Source organism: Pezoporus flaviventris, unplaced genomic scaffold (genome assembly GCF_033815535.1).
Source record: "Pezoporus flaviventris isolate CSIRO_AGI_PZ_B2104156 unplaced genomic scaffold, CSIRO_AGI_Pfla_v1 ptg000031l, whole genome shotgun sequence".
Lineage (NCBI taxonomy): Eukaryota > Metazoa > Chordata > Aves > Psittaciformes > Psittacidae > Pezoporus > Pezoporus flaviventris.
Window position 1 is genome coordinate 34,127,498 of NW_026892579.1, and position 22,439 is coordinate 34,149,936.

At 40.4% G+C, this 22,439-nt stretch overlaps 1 protein-coding gene across 3 annotated transcripts in view; it reads right to left on the minus strand.

The window, feature by feature from the left end:
* The window catches only part of ARHGEF10 (Rho guanine nucleotide exchange factor 10), a 114,327-nt gene that overhangs the window by 10,260 nt on the left and 81,628 nt on the right, over positions 1-22,439 (minus strand). For all 3 annotated transcript variants that reach the window (XM_061460662.1, XM_061460660.1, XM_061460661.1), the window contains 3 exons: positions 21,503-21,726; positions 20,133-20,290; positions 5,001-5,143 (listed from right to left, as the gene is read on the minus strand). In XM_061460662.1, coding sequence (XP_061316646.1) covers positions 5,001-5,143; positions 20,133-20,290; positions 21,503-21,726 — 525 coding nt within the window. The remainder of the gene's footprint in view (positions 1-5,000; positions 5,144-20,132; positions 20,291-21,502; positions 21,727-22,439) is intronic.

Sequence of the window (22,439 nt, forward strand, 5' to 3'; positions counted from 1 at the left end):
TGATGTTTTAATTTTCATCTTACCCTTATTTGAAAATACATCGTCATTAGCATGGAAGGATTCTCAGCCTAAAGACAGAGTGACTTCACAGCAACTTAGATACTGTAATTATTAAAGTTATTATATGGTAGGGGCTGGCAAGCCTGCAACAGCTCAAACTTAAAAGGCAGTTTTATTTCTTTATTGATACTCCTTTGGGAAAACTACCACAGATGAGGTACAGATGAGTGGGCAGATTTCTTCTTAATACGTTACTTTGATCTACAGCAGAACTCCTCTTTAAACAATAAAAAAATTTCTTGTTCTGTTAGGTGGTCTTTTCACAACACAGATAATAGAATCAAGGAAAAAGTAATTTTCAGAAATAGTAGATAGTTTATGAATATAAATACACAGTTATTTGCTCACCTATGTGAGCCTTAATACTGTGGCTTGCTTTTTGACTCAGACACTTCTGATTTTCAATAGTATTAGTCTGGTTTTTTTTTTTTCTGTCCTTCAAAATATTGATACTTCTCATTAGAAGCAACAAAATCCACCTGAAGGTGGACTTTGAGGATAGATGTTTCCCTTGGTCTAGTGCCTTCCCAGTGAAAACTTCTGCAGGGCTCTACGAAGGCCAAAACCTTTCTACATGTCCCTGTTAATGTGCAAGATAGATCTGTAGCAAAGTTCTTCAATTATTAACAAAAAGTAGGGATTTTTTTTCCCCCAGTTTTATATTGAAAGTAAACTGGCTCTGAAGTTAAACACAGCCTTTTAATGTTGTGCCAGCTATTATCAAATACAGAGAGCTATTATGATAAGCATAAAAGTTCTTTGGCTAAATAAACAACAAACTGTTCCTTGGACAGAAATCTCTTTCTAAGGGATATGAAAGTAAATATCTGCTCCAATATTCATACTACATAAAGTACACCTAAATTTTCTATACATTGTAATTTAGAGTTACATTTAGTCATTTTGCATCAAAATCAAAATTACATGTTGCTCGGGATAAGCTCTTAGCCTAAGGCAGCTATATTTTGAGTATATTAGGGTTATAGATACACTGTTCAAGTTCTCCAGCTGAATTCAACAACCAGGCTAAGATCATAGATAAATAAGAGAAGTTTAATCTTTCACAAAGTGTAACTTTTGATATTATATTTAGTAGGCACTTAATATTCTTTTCATGCCTTATTACTCCATAAAGTAGTGCTTTCCACTGAGAAAGTGGCTGCTTAAAATTAAGAGGATTTTTTTTTTTTTTCTTTTCATCTGTTAACACTTCTGCATAAGTTCAGGTTTTAGTAAACGAACAGAAAAGTTTCTCTTCAGCTATTAGGAAGCGGTTCAAATTCAGAGTGTTACTATATTACTTCTTGACTCTCTGTATAACACCACTGTGGAATGCAAGGTAAGCACATCTGGCAGGCACATTTATATTCACTGTTTTCCTCATTCTTTACCAAATGATATACACAATTTGAAAATCATACGATTTATTCAACAGAAGAGCTCACCCGTGAATAACATCTTTCAAAATCAGTAACAGCTCTTTTGACTAAATTTCCTGATACTTTCATGATGCAAAATCCTTTTTTGTTGAAAAAAAAGGTTTTTAAGGACTAAGTTCTGTTTGCAGACTCACACATCCCTACAAAGATGACCAACTGACTTTTGAAAACTTCTCAGGGACAGATCCCAGGCCACTGAAGTGAACCTGACCAGCAACTTGCACTGTTTGAAATTATAAGAAAAACAAAGCGGATCCTAAGAAATTAATTTTCTCTGGAGCTCTCTGACCACAGCTGACAATTCTGCTGGTGCCACTGTAAACAACTTGTACATGCATTTTTGTCACATTCCAATTTATCAGTCAAGTCATTATACTCCCACTTAGTCTGTCCTGCCGTTGTACAGCTGTCCTGGGTTCAGCAGTAGCAGTCATTTTTCTTCTTCTTTGTAGCTGGTGCAGTGCTGTGTTTTTGACTTTTGGCCTGGGAACAGAGCTGATAACACTGATGTTTGTAGGTGTTTCTAAGTAATGTTTAGTCTGACCAAGGACTTTCTGAGTCTCATGCTCTGCCAGGGAGGAGGGGAAGCTGGGAGGAAGCAGACACAGGACACCTGACCCAAACTAGCCAAAGGGGTATTCCATACCACAGCAAGTCATGATCAGTATATAAACTGGGGGCAGTTACCTGGAAGGGTTAGATCACTGCTTGGGTTGGGCTGGGTATTGGTCAGCAGGTGGTAAGTGGTTGTATTCTCTTGCCTTGTTATTTCCCTTATCATTATTTTTGGTGGTAGCAGCAGTGATTTGTGTTATACCTTAGTTACTGGACTGCTCTTATCTAGCCCGTGGGAGTTACATTCTTTCAATTCTCCCGATCCCTCCAGGAGCTGGTGGGAGGAAGGGGGAGAGGAGAGAGAGACTGCGTGGCTGAGTTTAAGCCATGACAAGAGCTGTCTGCTGAAACACATAGACACATTTAAAGTAAAACTGTCAACATCACAAGAAGCATGTAAAAAGAACTATTCTTCTCATTCAAAAGGACTTCCAATATGGAGCAGGAAGATACCGCAAACTTGTATATTCTTTTACAAAAGCACAAGTTTTTGTATGAAGGGTAACTTTGACATATTTTAATTATGTGTCAATGTGAAAACCAGTATCTGGCCTTTTTCTTCATTTGTTTTCTACTCATAACAAGAAATACAAAGGGAAAAAAATGTTAGTCCCTTTGTTAAAAGAAAATTTAAAAAACAAGTAAATTGAACTTAATTTTTCCTTTCTCTTCTAGTTTTTATACCTACATTCCTCTCTAGTCAGAGACCAGCTTTTTCTCCCTCAGGCTGCCTCTTTCAAGCTCTGTAGCAACCGGAGAGCTGCAAAAGATATTCTGGATGCCACAGTCGGCCTGCCCAGCAGCACAGCCCCACTACTTTATAAAGCTCACTATTGTTTCAGCAGCACCAGGCATAGCTGGAGTATTTCTTCTGAGGGGGTGCTTGACTGCGCCAAGAACTGAAACGTGATTTCTCAAGCTTCACAAGAGATGCATAATGGTACCACTGTCCACAAGGTAAAACAAATGACTTCTTTAAAGAAGTTACAGTACTCAGGCACCATACACTTATGTTATTGGGATTTTCATTTGTTTTGTTTCTCCTACTGAACATTTCAGAGGAACTCATGTATAGTTGGCCAAGTTTTAAAAACAAGACCAAACAAACCAGGATGGAATGCCATTCAGTTGGTGACTTTATTCTGTTGAATACTCTGGCATTATCTGTTGTTTTTAAAAAAACTCATACAGCCTTTGCAGAGCATAAGGGTCTACAGGCACAGAGACCACTACTGGATCAAAGTCAGTACCAAACAGCAATACAACTGTCGGATCTAGGTACTAAACTAAGGACTAATTTGTTCTTCACAGGGAGAGTGAAGATATAACAGCAATTGATGTGTTTCTCCCATGTCCCTTGGCAAGGAGATTGAGGCATTGTGCCAGTTTGAGGCACTGTGCCAATAAAAGACATTTCCTACAACATTCTCTTACAGTAACGTATCATTAAAACAAGTGAATTGAGAGCCTTATCCATATCAGAGAAGATAAAAACCAGGAAAAGTGAGTAACATCCAAACCTAATATATAGGATTCCAAATCTGGTATGGAATAAATAAAAAAAAAAAAAGAAAACCTGTGCTAAAACAGCCCAGCCCAATCTGCAGCCTTACCACCAGATCTAGGAAGAGCTTTGTGATAGGATTAGGCCAGAATTGCCAAACTTATTTACACAGCTCTGGCTGTATGTAACCACCTCACACAGGAACAATCTGGCTGCAATCTCCTACTGTCACTATGTATTTCTTAGTAAGAATCAGAGATTCATCATCCAAGTCCGCAGGACAGTAACCAGGTGTCCCAGCAGCTACCCTGCCCCCCCCAACAAAGCTAATAAAATTCTGTTTCAAGCACCTACCCACATCACTTTCAGAAATTTTTCCCTCATCATACCATTCAAATTATCAACAAAACAAGCCTTAAAGAAAAACAAAGTAGGAAAATAAATGTTCGGAGCATCTGCTTGATGAAACAAATCTCTCAGAAAGTACAGATACAGAGGAATTAGGATGTTAGCTATTTCCCTGCAAACCCATGACAATGACTCACAGAATCAATTGTACCAAACAGACAATTGTTGGGAGAAAACGCAATCATCAATGAAACAAAAAAGCAGCGACAAAGCACACAAAGAAGGAGGCTGTGAGCTCATCACAACTCCCATTTGAAAGAGCTCCATGGCTGTAAACATCATGCAACTCAGTGTAACTGTACTGTAGGTTGAAGAGAGATTTAACTTCTAATGTTTCGTAAACTCTAAACGTTAGACCACTAAGACACTCTTTTGGTGGAGGCTGTAGTTTTGACAGAAATGAGGGCTTAACACTTGCTGGAAAATGTGGTGACAAACATGAGCCTGTATCCTTAACACTCCTCTCCTTCCAGAAAAGCTGACATTTTAATGATTATTCATTGGGATAATGTTCTTATATAAAGCAAATTTTTGTAGCCTACTGAAATGCAAAACTCTGAAGAAATATACTGTGAAATCATCGCAAGGTACAAGTAACATCTAACTATGTAGACGCTGTCTCTTAATTAAACCTTCTTCTGGAATTAACAGGAATTACTACAGCCACCCACTTCTTTGCTGCCTTTACTCAGAACTCATTTTAAGCTCACCTCTTGCCCCAGATACTCTGCAAGTTCTAAGCACCTTATGGAAACCTGGGGGAAAACAGAAGCAAACCTAGGTCTAATGAGGCATCAGCAGAGAGCACTATGGCAGAATTTCAAACTGGAGAGAGTGGCATTTAACAGAACTGAAAACATTTTCCATTAAAAGCTTTGTGAATTGTAAAGCTTCTTAAATAGATTTTAACATTTAAAATATACCACTTACACTTAATAGCACAGTATATGAACAATGATTTTAAAAGTGTTTACCTCTATGGAATGTGTCACAGTGCTGATTATAAAAATTTGCCCACCACATGCAGCCCAAATGGTCTCCTCCATCACAAGCAGACTTCTAACAGGTAGAACCCCCAGTTTAACTATCTTCTGAGGTTCCGCGTTCCAAGTCCCATCTTCAATAAAAAAGAAGAACAAAGGTTATTCACAACAAAATGGTAATCTTTGTTTTAAAACAGTTTTGAAAACACTACCTCTGCAAACCTACCTACTGCTCAAACCTCTGCAAGCTGCCACTTCAAGCTACACTGCTCTTTATGTGTGTTTAATTTTAGCTTCCATGGCAAGTATGTACGGGTAATACAACATTAAAGGGAAGAAACAAAGCCAAACACTCATGTATTTGTTTCTTAACAGATTTTATCTGGATTAATTGATAAACAAGAAATCCACATTGCTGTTCTGTTTTCCTTCCCAGAGAAAGTACAGCTGGAAAGCCATGGTTGATATAATTTCCCCCCACTCAGAAGGAGTTCACAACCAACCTATTTCAAGTTTCTAACTAGGACAGAATCATCTTTCATGTGAAAAGTAGTCAGCAAGATTTGTGCTGTAGGCTCTAACGAGCTCAGAGGACTCTCTAAAAGTACATGGATGGAATGAACTTCCTCCTGCTAGATTAAAACTTATTTTGCACCATATCTTCGCTTTTCCTGCCATCTCCCCCCAGCCCCCCACCCTCGCTATAGCTCACACTGTTTTCTGTGGAGTGTATTTGGCAGATCCAAATTAAATTATGCATGAGTATGTGGTGCAATCAATTATTCAGAGACCTGATAAAACCTGCACACCATGTCTTACTGCTCTGGTCACTCTCACTTGACATTTCTTTGAGCAAGGATTAGCAGGTTATTTCTCTCCAAAATTTAGGAGCTAGCAACACAGGCTTCTTGACATAGTTGCAGCTATGTCTTTTATAGACACAGATTGACAGACTAAATATGTGAATAATAATTTTAATACTTTTAGTTTATTTCTATTGTAAGCACTCACTGACATAAGGTCTCAAAGGCTGCATTTCTATCCACTATACTTTAGTAATATCAAAATCTGTTGAAGTATCTGTTTTTTAAATTGAGATAAATATGTTAAAAGACCTTATATCCTCTCTTTAAAGCCTTCTACCCGCATAAGCTGAAGAAATTTTCCATCAACACTGGTTTCAACTCATTAACTGCTTACATTTTGATTGACGACACCAACATAAACACATCTTTAGTCAGGCACTGAAGTAAAAGGTTTTTTTTTATTCCCCCCCCCCCCCCCCCAGTAACAACTGTATCTTTTATTATTTGCTTAGGCAAAGGGGTATGAAATTTCCTGCTTCACAATAACAGCAGAAACAAACGTAAGAAGCCTCAGTTCTGGAGCACTTCTCATTGCTTCTGCCATCTGCATGATACATCCTTCCCTTAGTCATTCTCAGGATGTGGCTCTTCTTTAAGCATCTTTGTAAAAATGACATTGAGTTTCAGGCTATCTAAATAATTTTCATGATTTTACTTTGCAAGTAAGAAGAGTGCTTCCAGTTATTAGCCTGAAACTCTCCCAGCAATCTCAAAGTCAGTCTGTGTTCTTCATGACTCATATGTACCATTAGTAATAAAGAAACTTCTGAAAAGTTTTCATTTGCTAGCAACCACATTATCCTCAAATTCTCAAGTGGAAGCTGCCCATACCCTACGAATGCTGTAACCACTGTAGGCAGTTCAGTGCAAAGCCTTCAGAGAGCAGAGCTGTGTGCATGTGTGTAGCATAACTTAACAAAGTCAGGATGACTGCAGAAGTTGTAAATGCAACCAGTACATAGCACCCTCGTTTCCTTTTTAGGATAAACCCAGCATAACTCTAGTACATTCTCATTGTATCTTCTGAAGGATAAAGATTCTTCTGAAAGATAAAGTTGTATTTTCACACTGAACACCACATTAATGTACAGAACAAAAAAAAAAAACCCAACACATTAATGGAACTCAACAGCTCTCTTAAATACCTTCAAGCTATACATTAATCTATAAGATACAGTTGATACCAAAGTGACAGGTGAATAAGGATTCTCAGGATCCCAACTGTGGACTCAGACTTAAATTTTATTTAAATTTAATTTTGAGCATCTAATTTCTTTATTTTTATTTTTTAAATCTGGATCTTTGTGCCATTAATTTCCACGCAGCTCCTCAGATGGCTGAGCATTAGGCTGTTAATGTTGATCAAGTCTTATTTAAAAGTATTATCTAACATATGTAATAATTTTGTGTGAAAAGGAAAATTAGTAATGGTGCCAGGTGAATGTCGACTGCAAAATAAAAGTTCTAAAACAACACTGCAAGGTAAGAAGATGAGTTCAATATCACCAGTGTTATGAATGCTATCAGTGTTATGAATATTTGATTCAAAAAATACACGTATCAAAACTCATTTCACACAAATCCATTTTCCGTTGGTGCTGTTAGCAGAGCACTTAAATTAGCTTTCAGAGTTCAGTGGGATTGGACATATGAAAAGGGTGAGATAGAGATCTGTCTTTCCTGTCACCATGACTTCATGTGGAGAAACTGCAATCCCACTTGATATATCAGCTCTGGAAAAATGCAAAGATACCCAGACACCCTAGCCATGTGATAAAATTATTCTGTAATACTTTTTTATTTCTTCCTGCAAATGTTGCTGTCTTCCAGACCAGACAGCATCTGAGACAAATGAAGGGGGGGGGGGGGAAGCCAGGACAGACAGGGGGAGAACTCTCTAGTCTGGTAATTAGGGCAGTATTTAATGATGGGTCAGCTGTATTCTGGTCCCTGCCTCAGTGAAAGCTTAATTAAGTATACAAAGTGGAATGGCACCAGGAGGAGAAATTAAGCACTGTGTATCTCTCTCCTCTTATTTTGTGGCAGCCAGGGAAATCTCTTGAGATTGGGAAGCACAAGTACAAATCCTCTCAAGCAAGGCAGGGGATTAAGCCTGGTAATCCAACATACTTCAGTGAACACTTTAACCACAGCTGCTGACTAAAAGCAAGATCGTAATTTCATGTTGCTGACCAAGAATTTTATCACTCATCACCAAAACTGCTTAGCAAATATGTGTCTAGTTCACAAGTTGATCCAAGACTATATAAACCACACCTTTAAGAAAACATAATACTCTTCCATCTCTCTCTTCCACTCTCTGCAGACCCCATTCAATACCTGCCTGCAGAGACTTCATGTTCTATTTTGGCCATTTCATGTTATATGTCTGATACAAAGTTCATTGCTTCTAAAATCTAAGTGAAAAGAAGTATTATCTCTACTCTACTTGTGCAAACACCTGGAGGTTCAAGATACGCAAGCAGGCTCAACAACTGACACTGTATATGTGTTTAAAATTAGGTGCAGCACTTGCAAAAGATATGGGACAGCTTTGTTTGATGTTATAAATCTTTGGTTAGTTACAGATTTAAGAAAAAAGAAAAGAAGCAAGAAGAGCAGCTAAAACTTTTGCCAACAAAATCTCAAGGCATGCAATAGGACAAAGCCAGTGCAAGGAGCCAAGCAAAGTATTTTTGAAAAGAAGGAATTGAGTAAAAGAAAAATAAGCAATGGAGATGTATATAATGTGGCCCCTGGAGACCTGGCTGGAGAATACCTACAGGATAGCCCACAGAAGTGTGGCTTGTCTTAAATTCTGTGCAACTGATGCCTTATGTTCTGTAAATAAGCACAGTTTTTATGGTCATCATTGTTTCTAGAATGCTAAAAAGCCATAGACAATAAAGTCTTCTAAGCATATAGATACTGAATGAGATGCAATATGCAGCACATATATCCTATAACCAGAGGCTAGTCTGTATGTGGAAAAAAATCAGTAATCTGCACCCTGAAAAAATACAAGATTGAAGCCTGACACTGGTGGAAACAGGAAGGAAACAGTGGGAGAAGAGATAGGGGTTTTCCTTCTACTTTGTTAGGAAAGCTCATACAAGTAATAACAACACATAAAAATTACTTGCAAGTTTTAGTTGACCGAGATCTTAACCTGACCATGTCAAAGCAGGTAAGGACTCTTACTACAGATACACCAAATACATAGTACACAGGACATGACAATCTCAGGCAACTTCTATAACATGAATGTAACAGAATACAGGCATCTATACGAATTGTAGGTACAGCTATTTCCAGGAATGACAGGCATCTCCAAAATCTGAGAACAGGGTCAAATACAAAAACAATTCTAGGGGCTTCTAGAAATAAGATATCGTAACTGCTGATATGTGGTTTTTAGATAAATACTTAAAACATGAGAACACAGTTTTTAACACTGTTCTGTCAATGCGCTAACAGATCTGTGTTATGCCATCATTTGTGATATCCTTTGCAAGTTCTAGCTCTCCAACAGTTACATGCCATAGTTTATACTCCAGTGTTGAATAGTATCTTGCAATGCCTGTATTGGACATCAAAGTAAAGTACCTTATGCTCATAAAATATTTCTACGCCTTTAAAGAATAAGGACATTATTTCCATTAGTGCATTTTGTTATTAGTCTTGCGATTTTTATGAATTTTAGAAAATCAGTTATCCTTTTATTCATTTACATTTAAACAGATAGCAAAAGTTTTAACCAATGCTCATTTGCTCATTTTATGGGACAGAATGTTGACTATTTATCTTTCTGTGGTTTGCTTCCATAAAACTTAAGGGAAATATTATTTTACAATAATTTATTTAAGAGTTTACCATTATTTAGAATTTTTAATTAATATTTAGTATTCTAAATATTTGATGGTGCTCTGAAGTCTGATAATCGAATAAAATACAGTTTATCTGTCAAAATTTTTTTAAAGTTTGCAGTAGTTTTTTCTTTGCGGTTTCAATTGAGCTGAAACAAACATGCTTTTTTTGTTGGTAGTTCCCTCTCTTGCTTAGCAGTGCTATTGATGCTTTCAACAGAGCTGCCAATACAGCCCTGGGAACAGTGGTTGTTGGATAATTTGTGCAGTGGAGCACAAACATTTTTTCCATCACATGGCACATAACTCAGCACTGTTCAGGAGTAAGATGGTAGCTACAGAAGTAGAAAGTTTAGCACATTTGGAAGTACGACGAGACACTTGGGTCTGCTCTTCTAAACAAGGTGTAACCAGGAATTCCTGTGCTACACATGCATAGAGTAATTCTTTCCTACATATGCAAAAAGTCTTCATGTTAAACAGCTGACAGAGCTCTACCTAAAATTGTAAAGAGGGGTGGTGCTGGATGTTCCAGCATGAGAAACACAAATAAAACCAACAGAATTGTCAACATACTTCTGGTAACAAGTATTAGATGATACTGCTAACAGTGATTACACAGTCAAGACAACAGTATTTATTTCTTTTTCAATATCACTGCTGTAGTCCTCTCCCTAATGCCATTCCCTACTTTTCACAGCAATAGCTCTCACCTTGTCTACTTTAAGTGGTAGATCATGTGCCAGAACCACACTCTTCAGACATGCTGGAAAAGTGCATGGATCCACCCAAGCTCTGAAGATTGGTATCAGTATATGTGGTATTACATTCCACATATTCCTTCTTTTCCACATTGGTCAAAGTACACAATTGTCTTGCCAAATGGATCGAGGTATCTTGCTACTGAACTGACCTACTACCCCTTCACTGTTGTAACTGTTTCCCCCTTACTACTTAATTTCCTTTCAGTTTTGGTCCTTTTCCTTTTTTATTAATGCTCTGATGGAGACAGAGCCTCTCAAGGAAACCTGCTCCTGTGTTTGGTCACCTGCGCAGTGACAAAATGTTTCCAGATGTTCAGAATGAACCTCCTGTGTTTCAGATTGTGCCCATTGTTTCTGGTCCTGTTACTAGACATCACTGAAGACATCCTAGCTCCATCCTCTTTCCACCTTCCTTTCAGATATTTACGAACACCGACAAGATTCCTCTGATCTTTCTCTTCTCTATGCTGAACAGCCCCAGCTTTCTCAGCTTGTCATTACTGGAGAGTCCTCTGTACCCTTCATTGTTGGAATGGCCCTGTGCTAGACTCTCTCCAGTATATCCATGTCTCTTAACACTGAGAAGCCCCAAAATGGGACTCAACACCCCAAGTGCAGCTTCACCAGTGCAGAGCTAAGAGGAAGGATCACTGAGCACACGAAGCACTGTGAAGTTAATTCTGGGGGTGAATCTGCAAGGACTTGCTGTGGGTGCTCTACACACGAGTAAAAGGCTTCTCGTGCCAAAGACGTGCTGAAAGGATAGCTATTGCAATCAAAGCAACATGTCTTTTTTGTGCATCTGTTCTCTGATCTTAATTAAACTCTTTCTGAAGTTACCGCCATTTTAATTTTTGCCACAATCATTCTGAGTTTTTATTTTCTTTTTCCTGTTCCTCTCCATACTCTTTACAAGACTTTATGGAAAGGAAGTAGCTCTTCTATCAGCATACAGAAGGAAGGAAGCAGCTGGAACTGACTACAGAATATCAGGAACAATACACCTATATTATATAAAGATTGTGGTTTCCCTTTCCTAAGATACTGTTGTGAATGGAAGTCAAACAAGCACTGACCTTTTTTGCTATTACATCACTCAGAAAACACATCTGCTGGGCTGTCTGGTATCATCACAAAGGGGGTTTGTTATGTTTTTCAAACAAAACCAGTACAATTACTTTTTCCTTAACATCTTTTAAAAGTGCTTTGCCTGGAAATATTCCTAATAATTAGCCTGAGGCAAACATTAAATGCACAATATTTCAGACTGGTAACTGTGTAAGAGTTAATAGCAATGTAAACAAGTAGTATCAATGTAAACAAGTTCAAGTCAGAAACTTTACAACCAGCATCGCCATCACTCCTGTTGTATATAACAACATTTAATGCATTAGCTGTTTCACCATGCCTTAAACTAGTCTTCTTGCCCACATAAAGTTAAAGATTATTGAGCATAATTATTAGGGTTCCTATTTTTAGGATTAATATATTGGCTGACCTACATCCTAGTCTTTCTGCAAAATTTTCACAGGACTTTAATTTATATTCAAATATATATTCAGGCTTAAGTACTTTTTAACTGGTAAGAGGAAATCTAACTGTGCACCTTCAACTTCCCCACTAATACAGCATGTGTTCCTCAGTTTACTAGACATACTTCCTAGTTTCCATTTTAAATTACTTCAAGTCAAGACTTACTGCAGTCAGCACACTAGTGGCTGCTGATCTGACAGTCCTCTTGTGAAGAAAGTCAGAAGAAAGTGCCTGCTGTTTGCAAACAAGCCAGATATTCACATGCACTGAGCCATCTGAAAACAGGAGGAATTAGAGCTATTTGGGTACTGAACCTGAATGACAGAAGTCATGGGTCTTTGGCTACATACATGAAGGCATCATTGATCCACTACACTTTCTGCCCAGAGAGGAAGACACAAGGATCACAACTCTATTAGAGACTGCAAGGTGGACTTTCATCCTAGAAGAAAGATTATCCTTTTTCATACATGCAGGCCCACACAGGCTGCACAACCATTTTACCCGTGCATCCTATAGCATTTATACATCTCAGGCTTCAAATAAAGAAGCCTTGTAACACAGTGACCATATTTCACATTGACTTCTAAGTCATCCTTTAATTTCCTTTATGCTGAGAGTCCAAAGCCCAAGTTGAAGGCCATGACTGGAAAGTAACTCCTCTGTAGAACAGAAGGTGACCCTCACGAATTGCACAAAGCTCTCTGGAGGCTGCATTCCCCCTTCCTCATGTTTCTCCGCTTGGATTCCTTTGTTGGGTAAAATAGGTCAGTGCTCATAAAAACAGCCCTCCAGGGCTCACTGTCTCACATGACCACCACAGCCACCTCTAAGGAATATCAGCGTTAACACAGGAACAGCTGACGTGCACAACTTTCATGAAGCATGTAGAACTTAAATAACACAGACAGACCCAACTGTAAGGAAAGGCACTACAAGATGAGTCGGAAAAACATGAATGTTTATTCCCCATCTCAGAGCTTCAGCAATCCTGATATAGAGCCTGCTGCAGTCTCTGAATACCTAGCTGCACAAAACTCCAGCGCATAACATAATTCAGTCTGGTTAACAGCTATGCCCCATGCTTAACATCCTCCATAGATATGCAACCCATGCACCCTTTCATACCTATACAGCCAAGGATGCCACTTGTGGTTTTAAAGTGGTCTTTTCTGGAAGAAGTTGAGTGACAGCAATTACAGTCTTCAAACAGCTTAAATATACCAATCCCTTTCAGACAGGATGACAGATTCACTTTACTACCCTATCCAGGCACAAAAACTGAAACATCAAAAATGATGTTACAAGAGTAGGATCAAGGCCTCACTCTGTGCCTCCAAAACAAAGAAACAGTTACTATACAGTGGTAAGAATAAATAAATTAAAAGGAACTGGTACTGTGCCACTCAAATACAACTGCACTGTTACAGGGCTGTCGTGGTTTAAACCCAGTCAGGTAACTTGTTCACTCACTCCCAGTGAGTGGTGCCGAGCTGACAACAATCGAGGTCCGTGGCCCCCCCCCCCACCGGGGTTCTCCCCTTCCCCACTCCCAGAGGAACGGGGAGGAGGATCGAAAAAGTGCAACACCTATGGGTTGAGACAAAAACAGTCCAGCAACCAATGTACACAAATCACCATCGCTACTATCAACTACAACAATGATAAGGGAAAATAACAAGGGAAGAGAATACGATACCACCGGCCAAGAAAACGAGTTCCACCCGGAAGCCCGTGTCCTTCCGGGTAACTCCCAGTCACCCCCCACCCCGGCCACGACGTGCTGTGGTATGGAATACCTCCCTGGCTAGCCCAGGTCAGGCGCCCCGTCTCTGCTTCCTCACAGCTTCCCCTCCTCCCTGGCAGAGCATGAGCCTCACAAAGTCCTTGGTCAGGGTAAACATCACTTAGCAACAACTGAAAACATCGACTTCACCAACACTGTTCTCAGGCTGGAAGTCAAAACACAGCACTGCACCAGTTAACACAAAGGAAAAAAAAACATGACTGCTACTGCTGAACCCAGGACATTATCCACCCCTTATTCCATACCATTCACGTCGTGCTCAGATCCCACATTTTCAATACACCATCGCTCTCCCAGATATATACATCCATATACATACAGACCAAGAGGAAAAGATCATTTTCTTAGTGCATGGACCAATCCCTATAATGCTGCCGAGTCCATTCGGTCCATGATGTTCAAAGTTCATTCTCTGTTGGGATGATGGCTGGAGGGAAGTCAGGGCCAGTCGCTGGTGACCTGGAGACATCTAGTTGATGGGCTATAAAAGCATTACACAGCAGGCAACAGCACACAATTGAGTTCACTGGCTGTTTTCCCCTAAAATCAAATCCCCTTGAGGTATACATCGGACTTCCCCATCTTCCCGCATTACCCACCAAGTATATCCAGGTCCCTGAGCAAAAGCAATCCCACGAGTGGGTTTGCCTTTACCTGAAGCAGGAATAACCCAGACTGTCTTCCCCAGCAAATTCTTCATATGCACCACGGGAACTTTGTCCCCCTCTACAATATGTAAAAGTTCTGACTGGGCTGGGCCAGCCCTGTTGGCAGATCCTCTGCTGTTGACCAACCAGGTGGCTTCTGGTAAGTGCGTATCCCAATGCTTGAAAGTTCCCCCACCCGTTGCTCTCAGTGTAGTTTTTAACAGCCCATTGTACCGTTCGATTTTCCCAGAGGCTGGTGCATGGTAGGGAATGTGATATACCCACTCAATGCCATGCTCTTTGGCCCAAATATCTATAAGGTTATTCCGGAAATGAGTCCCATTGTCTGATTCAATTCTCTCTGGGGTGCCAGAAGGAGCTGTGCTTTTGTGCCAATCACTTCCGAAGCAGCTCGAACCCCTTCATAGGCTGCCAGTATCTCTTTCTCAGTTGGGGTATAGCTGGCCTCAGATCCTTTATATCCCCGACTCCAAAAACCGAGGGGTCGACCTCGAGTCTCCCCTGGAGCTTTCTGCCAGAGGCTCCAGGTAGGACCGTTCTCCCCAGCTGCAGTGTACAGTACATTTTTTACACCTGGCCCGGTCCGGACAGGTCCAAGGGCTACTGCATGAAATATCTCGCATTTAATTTGTTCAAAGGCTTGTTGCTGTTCAGGGCCCCATTTAAAATCATTCTTCTTCCGGGTCACATGATAGAGAGGGCTTACAATCGAACTGTAATTTGGGATGTGCATTCTCCAGAACCCCACTGCACCCAAGAAAGCTTGCGTTTCTTTCTTGTTAGTTGGTGGAGACATTGCTGTTATCTTGTTGATCACATCTGTGGGGATCTGTCTACGTCCATCTTGCCATTTTATTCCCAAAAATTGAATCTCCTGTGCAGGTCCCTTGACCTTACTCCGTTTTATGGCAAAACCGGCTTTCAGCAGGATTTGGATTATTTTCCTCCCTTTCTCAAAGACTTCTTCCGCTGTATCGCCCCACACAATAATGTCATCAATGTATTGCAGGTGTTCTGGAGCTTGCCCCTGTTCCAGTGTAGTCTGGATCAGTCCATGGCAAATGGTAGGGCTGTGTTTCCACCCCTGGGGCAGTCGGTTCCAAGTGAACTGGACACCCCTCCAAGTAAAAGCAAACTGTGGCCTGCACTCTGCTGCCAAAGGAATGGAGAAAAATGCATTGGCAATATCAATCGTGGCATACCACTTGGCTGCCTTTGACTCTAGTTCATACTGAAGTTCTAGCATGTCCGGTACAGCAGCACTCAATGGTGGTGTGACTTCATTCAGGCCACGATAGTCTACTGTTAGTCTCCATTCTCCATTAGACTTTCGCACTGGCCATATGGGGCTATTGAAGGGTGAGCGGGTCCTGCTGATCACCCCCTGACTCTCCAGTCTACGGATCAGCTGCTGGATGGGAATCAGGGAGTCTCGGTTGGTGCGATATTGCCGCCGGTGCACTGTTGTGGTCGCAATTGGCACTTGTTGTTCTTCAACTTTCAGCAACCCCACACCAGAAGGATCTTCTGAGAGACCAGGCAAGGTGGACAGCTGCTCAATTTCCTCAGTCTCCAAAGCAGCAATATCAAAAGCCCACCGGTACCCTTGGGTCTTTGAAGTACCCTCTCTTGAGGTAGTCTATGCCGAGGATGCATGGAGCCTCTGGACCAGTCACAATAGGGTGCTTTTGCCACTCCCTCCCAGTCAGGCTGATTTCAGCCTCCAGCACAGTCAACTCTTGGGATCCTCCTGTCACTCCAGAAATATAGATGGGTTCCACCCCTTGACAGCTTGATGGCATCAGGGTACACTGTGCACCGGTATCTACTAGAGCCTTATACTTCTGTGGGACTGATGTGCCAGGCTATCTGATCCACACAGTCCAGTAAATCCGATTGTCCCCTACCTCCACCTGGCTGGAGGCAGGGCCCCTCTAATGGTCGTCACAGTGTTGGACACTTAAGTCGTGGTGAAAGGGATTATTCTTCGTTATCACAGGAGCTGGAGTAAAATCAGCTCTTCCATTCCATCTGGGAAACTGCTCACCAGAGACTGAAGCTGTAGCTCTCATGGGACGATCAGTCTTGGCCCTTGCTCCCCTCTTCAGTTCACTCACCCGTTCCTCCAAAGCTGAAGTAGGTTTTCCATCCCACTTTGTCATGTCTTCTCCATGATCCAGCAGGTAAAACCATAGGGTACCCCGTGGCGTATACCTCCTGTATCTCCTCTCTCGAACAATAGGACGTCTTTTGTTAATAGCTGAGACGTGTGTTGGTACACGTGAGGAGCTGGATAAATCAGATAGATCGTCCCTCAATTGTTCGAGGTCCTGGGACAGTTTTTTCACAGCTGAGATGATGGAAGGGGTGAGATTGTCTTCGAACTCTCGGAGTTTATGAACCATTTCATCCACTGTTAGTGGTACTATGTCATTCCAGGTCACTGTTGCCAATGAATGGGCATATGATGACGGTGCATTCCGTGAAAGTTTTCGCCACATGGGTTGTGTACATTCAACTTCATCTGGATCTATAGGTGTATCCCCGTTATTCGGCTTGATGTGATAGATCATCTCTACGATGGCTGATTCCCTCAGAGACTGGATGCCTTTGTCTATAGTAGTCCACTTGGCTGAACGACTCGTAACATCGTCCTTGTACGGAAACCTTTCTTTCACAGCTGCCAAGAGCCTCCTCCAAAGGCTGAGGGACTTTTTCTCTCTTGCAATTGCTTTGTCAAGTCCCCCTTCTCTAGCAAGTGATCCCAGCTGCTTGGCTTCTGTACCTTCTAGTTCGTGACCATCAGCCCCATTGTCCCAGCATCGGAGTAACCAGGTGATGATGTGCTCCCCTGGTTGACGGGTAAAATCTTTTCACATATTCCGCAGCGGGGTTGAGGTCCGAGGTCGAGAAGTTACCTCTTCTTCTTCTTCTTCGTCATGTGATGATGACTCCTGATCAGATTCTGGACCGGGTGGTGAATTCATTGTTTCTTCATCTCGCTTCACCCTTTTTGCCTCCTTTTTGCTTGTTCTCTTGCGTACAGGGGCAACCGATATTGGTACGAAGTGGTCCTCTGGTTTGGCTGCAGTGATTATCACTGTGGTTTGAGTAGCGACTGTACTTGTTGCTGGGGGTGGTGTAGCTGCTGTGCTTGGAGCTGGGGTAACCGCGCTGTCTGTTGCAGTTGAAGTTTGAGCAGCTGCTGTACTTGCTGCTGGGGTAGCTGCGCAGTTCATTGCAGCCAAAGTTTGAGTAGCGACTGTTGCTTTGCCCTCAGATCCACCGACATTCTTTTCCTTTTGAAGGTGCTGGATAGTGTTGAACAAGGCCCTGTAAGCATAGGCCAAGCCCCAGCACGTTGCCGTGATTTGTCCATCTCTGGTATGGCCAGAATGACCACACACCTCATTTAAGTGTTTTACTAATTCTCCTGGATTTTGCAGTTGTTCGGTAGTGAAATTCCAAAGTACTGGAGGGGCCCACTGACCTAGATACTTGCCCATACTATCCCACACACCCTGCCACTCATGGCTGTCCAGCCTCAGGGAAAATCTCTCGGTCCTCCTACATCGTCGTTTGACCCCAGACAAGACCCAAACCTGAATCTGCTTAACTCTTGAAATCAGTAGTGGGCAAAACACACTCTGTATGCGTGTTAGCATGGTGATTCCCATCACCATCAGCAAACAAGTCTCAACAGCATTAAAAGGCCATTCAAAAAATTCAAAACTCTCAAATGTAAATGGTCTGGGGGGACGACTGGGAGGGTAAAAGGATGTCTCCTTCACAGGTTGAGCACCTGAGAAGGAGAAAAAAGATGTGTAATTGCTAAGCACCTCCATCATATACCTCCCAAAGTATACAGGTGGTGACCACACTGGGAACATAAGCCAGATCAGTTTCATGATCAATGATTCTATTGTATTACAAGTCATTACCATAAAGTACAATGGGACAAAAACCTTAGCCCAAGCCCCACACTTGAAAAACACTAATACAGCAAATACCGGATGGAAGTAAGATACGATATACTGAACCTGTGAGATCAAGAGGAACAACCTTGAGAGCCAATAAATCAGCATTGTGACGAGTGACTATCAATCCAGTCAGATCTGTTCTTATCTCAACCCCTCGTGCCCCACGTAGGGCGCCAAAAAGAACTGTCGTGGTTTAAACCCAGTCAGGTAACTTGTTCACTCACTCCCAGTGAGTGCTGCCGAGCTGACAACAATCGAGGTCCGTGCCCCCCCCCCCCACCGGGGTTCTCCCCTTCCCCACTCCCGGAGGAACGGGGAGGAGGATCGAAAAAGTGCAACTCCCACAGGTTGAGACAAGAACAGTCCAGCAACCAATGTACACAAATCACCACCGCTACTATCAACTACAACAATGATAAGGGAAAATAACAAGGGAAGAGAATACGATACCACCGGCCAAGAAAACGAGTTCCACCCGGAAGCCCCTGTCCTTCCGGGTAACTCCCAGTCACCCCCCACCCCGGCCATGACGTGCTGTGGTATGGAATACCTCCCTGGCTAGCCCAGGTCAGGCGCCCCGTCTCTGCTTCCTCCCGGCTTTCCCTCCTCCCTGGCAGAGCATGAGCCTCACAAAGTCCTTGGTCAGGGTAAACATCACTTAGCAACAACTGAAAACATCGACTTCACCAACACTGTTCTCAGGCTGGAAGTCAAAACACAGCACTGCACCAGCTAGCACAAAGAAAAAAAAAAACATGACTGCTACTGCTGAACCCAGAACATGGGCCCACTTCATTACAAAAGTATGACAACCATTGTTATGCAGCTCATGCTAATAAGGTACACCAGATCTCTGCTGGCTCTGTACTTTACAAGGTTAGGTGTCTCTGTCCTAACATCTTAAATACTAAGGTTTAAAACTTTGAGTAAAGCCTTGCTGATTTTGAGCTAACTATACATGTATTTGTTACTGCAGGAAAGTTAGTGAGATACACTGGAAGTACACAGACAGCACCCAACAAGCTCTGGAAAATACAGTTCTGGTACAGAAATATTCTGTGATTCTCCTTTACTCAAATTATTTTAGCCAATTACTTAGCTAGATACAAAATAATACTAAATAACAACAACAACAACTGTGTTGTTAACGGAGAAGGATTTCTACTGTAAGTGGCATGAGCCACGCACACAGAAAAGACTTCCATCTGAACAGTAAAAATGGAGTTGTCAATTCAAATGAGATATACAGGAATCTCCACTAACAGGAAACTTTTGTCTTTCATTTACACTGATCCTGAGTAGTCAAGTGGAATTAGCATTGTGCTGTGTAAAATACAGTATAGTGTCTCTTATCACAAATTTCTGGACTGTTGTAACACTGAAGACCTTAGGCTTTAAGCTAAGGAGTGCACACCAGTTTTCATATGTATCATATGGTAAAAGTAGGAAGAATATCAAACTTTCTACTGTCCTTCAAAACAAGAAAAAAAGTCTTTTCAGAAGTTCTAACATGTACAGTAACCTTAATACAGCAGTTTTACAGAGAATTTTTGGAAAACATGAGTGGGAAACCACTTCTGCCAAAATACAGAGACATGTGAGTTCCTCAGGATGCTATCAAATGATATCACTACATTACCTTCTGCTTTTGTGTAGATTGAAATGTTTCCATTTACCAAGCCAGCAAACAAGTATTGAGACATATATGTTAAGCTCATAACAGTTGACTTCTCAGGAGTGAAGAAGTGCTGGAGTCGAATTTTCTTTGAGCCTTGGCAACTTTTGTAAATAGAAATACTATTAAAAAGAAGCAAGAAGAAATAAACCTGTGAAATGATGTTTTATTCAATTCTTATCAGTATATGCAAAAAAGAAGTTTAGAATAAAATACTGGTGGGGAAAAAAAAAAAATTTCCTTCCCTTCATAGGAAGATGAGTATGGAAAGGAGTATCTTGACTCTCCAAAATGTCTTATGGAGACAATTTGCGATTACTCAACATTGACACATGACAATACTTTTATATTATCTTGTCTAGAGAAACATGAGACATAATAAAAATTCTGTTGAAAGTCCTTATTATGAGTCTACTCAAAACTTTCTATGAGTTTAAAAAAAGCCAAATAAAACTTCTACTAAATGGCTTATATATAATAAATACTAGAATAAATACTAAAATAGATACTAAATGGATTAAGTATTACCTGGAGTACTAGGGAAGAGAGAAGAAAAGCTTACTACCAGACATCAATTATACTTAGAATTCCCAACCATTCCTAAAGATTATTACCATGGGTATGCTAGGAATATTCAATAGTTAAACATGGAATTAATTGCACTTCACAAGCAAAGATAATCTGTACAATTAGATGCTGGGGTTTCTGGAAACATATTCCTTGGAGAATTTGTTCTCCTTCATTTATACAGGCTAGCAACACCTTCAGAAATCACATGTAGTTACATACTTTTTGCCCTCACTAGCTATAACAAGATCTGTTTTCTTACTGACCTATAAGTTTAGCTTTGTTCTTCGTTACAAATCAAGTGATGACTCAGTAAGGTCACCAGTTCAAACAGAGCAAAATGCTTCATGTCAACAGTTCAATAGTAAACAGCAATATTATTTATTTGCATGACAAATCCTGGACAGTATCACAGTGTAGAAGGTCAATGGGTTCCTCATTAACACTTCGTCATCCTGAAAATTTTCCAATAGCTAAAGATTATGTTGTAACATTATAAAAGTAGTATTTATATTTCTCAAACATGATGTGTGATGAATTAATCCTTTCAAAAATACACATTTTAATTTCAACTACTATACAGTATATTTTAAAATCATGTAAATATATTTCTTTATTTAGATGGAAAGGATAAATTGAGGTCACTGGGATACCACACAGATACTTTTTTTTAAAGAAAACTGTTTTTGGAAGTCTCACAGAATTTTGCTATAGAATAGTGAACCTAATGAGTAAATAATACACCATACACTAAAAATAAGAATTACCTTCCTTCTTCCATGCCAAGGCAAATAGTAGGCATATTGGCAGTTTTTGCAAGAACATTTTCCAAGTCTAGAGCCTTATTTTGCTCTTTCAGTTTCTCCTCCTCTGGTATGTAGACCATGCAGAGAATCCGTGATTCCACATTGAAGCACTCAATAACCTTGGGGCTGGAGTTTTGAAATGAGACTATTGCAATCTGGCCCATTTGATTAGTACAACTGCCAATCTGAATTGGATAGAGGAAATAAAAATAAAATAAAGAATATAAAAATAAAAATACAAAAGATGATCAACTGATACTTGTCTTCAGGAAGATAAGCGTTAATAAGAAGGAATGACTGGAATGTTAATTGAGGAACACATCTCAAGTTAGATGTGTGAATATGATTTTTCATGCATTAAGACATAAGTCAATAATTCAGCACAAATACAAGAGACATCAAAACATTATATACACAAAATTCCCCTCTATAGTCACAAAACCAGTTCTTTTTTGAAAGAAGTAATATTATGGCCTATTCTGATGTCTTACTCATGTATATACATAATGTGATGCAATTATAATAAGCAATGGTAATATATTAATAACCAGTGTTCTAAGTCATCTCAGACTCTTAAAACAAATAATATAGCTGAGGCCTGTCCTTTACACAGTAACAGGTCTACAAATAAATGCTCTGTTCCAACAAAGAGGGATTAATATAAACCCTTTTGTAAAGTTGCTGAAATAGAGTCCTAAATTTCATCCTGATCCAGAACTAAGTATCATCAATATGTCCACAAATCTGTACATTTTAGAGACCTGGGAAAAGTAAAAAAAAAACAACAAAAACAAACAAACAAACAAAAAAAAAAACCAAAAAACAAAAAACCACAAAAAAGCCCAACAAATAAATGTCTGCCCAAGCAACAGTGTTTTTATATAGCAACTCTTTCCGT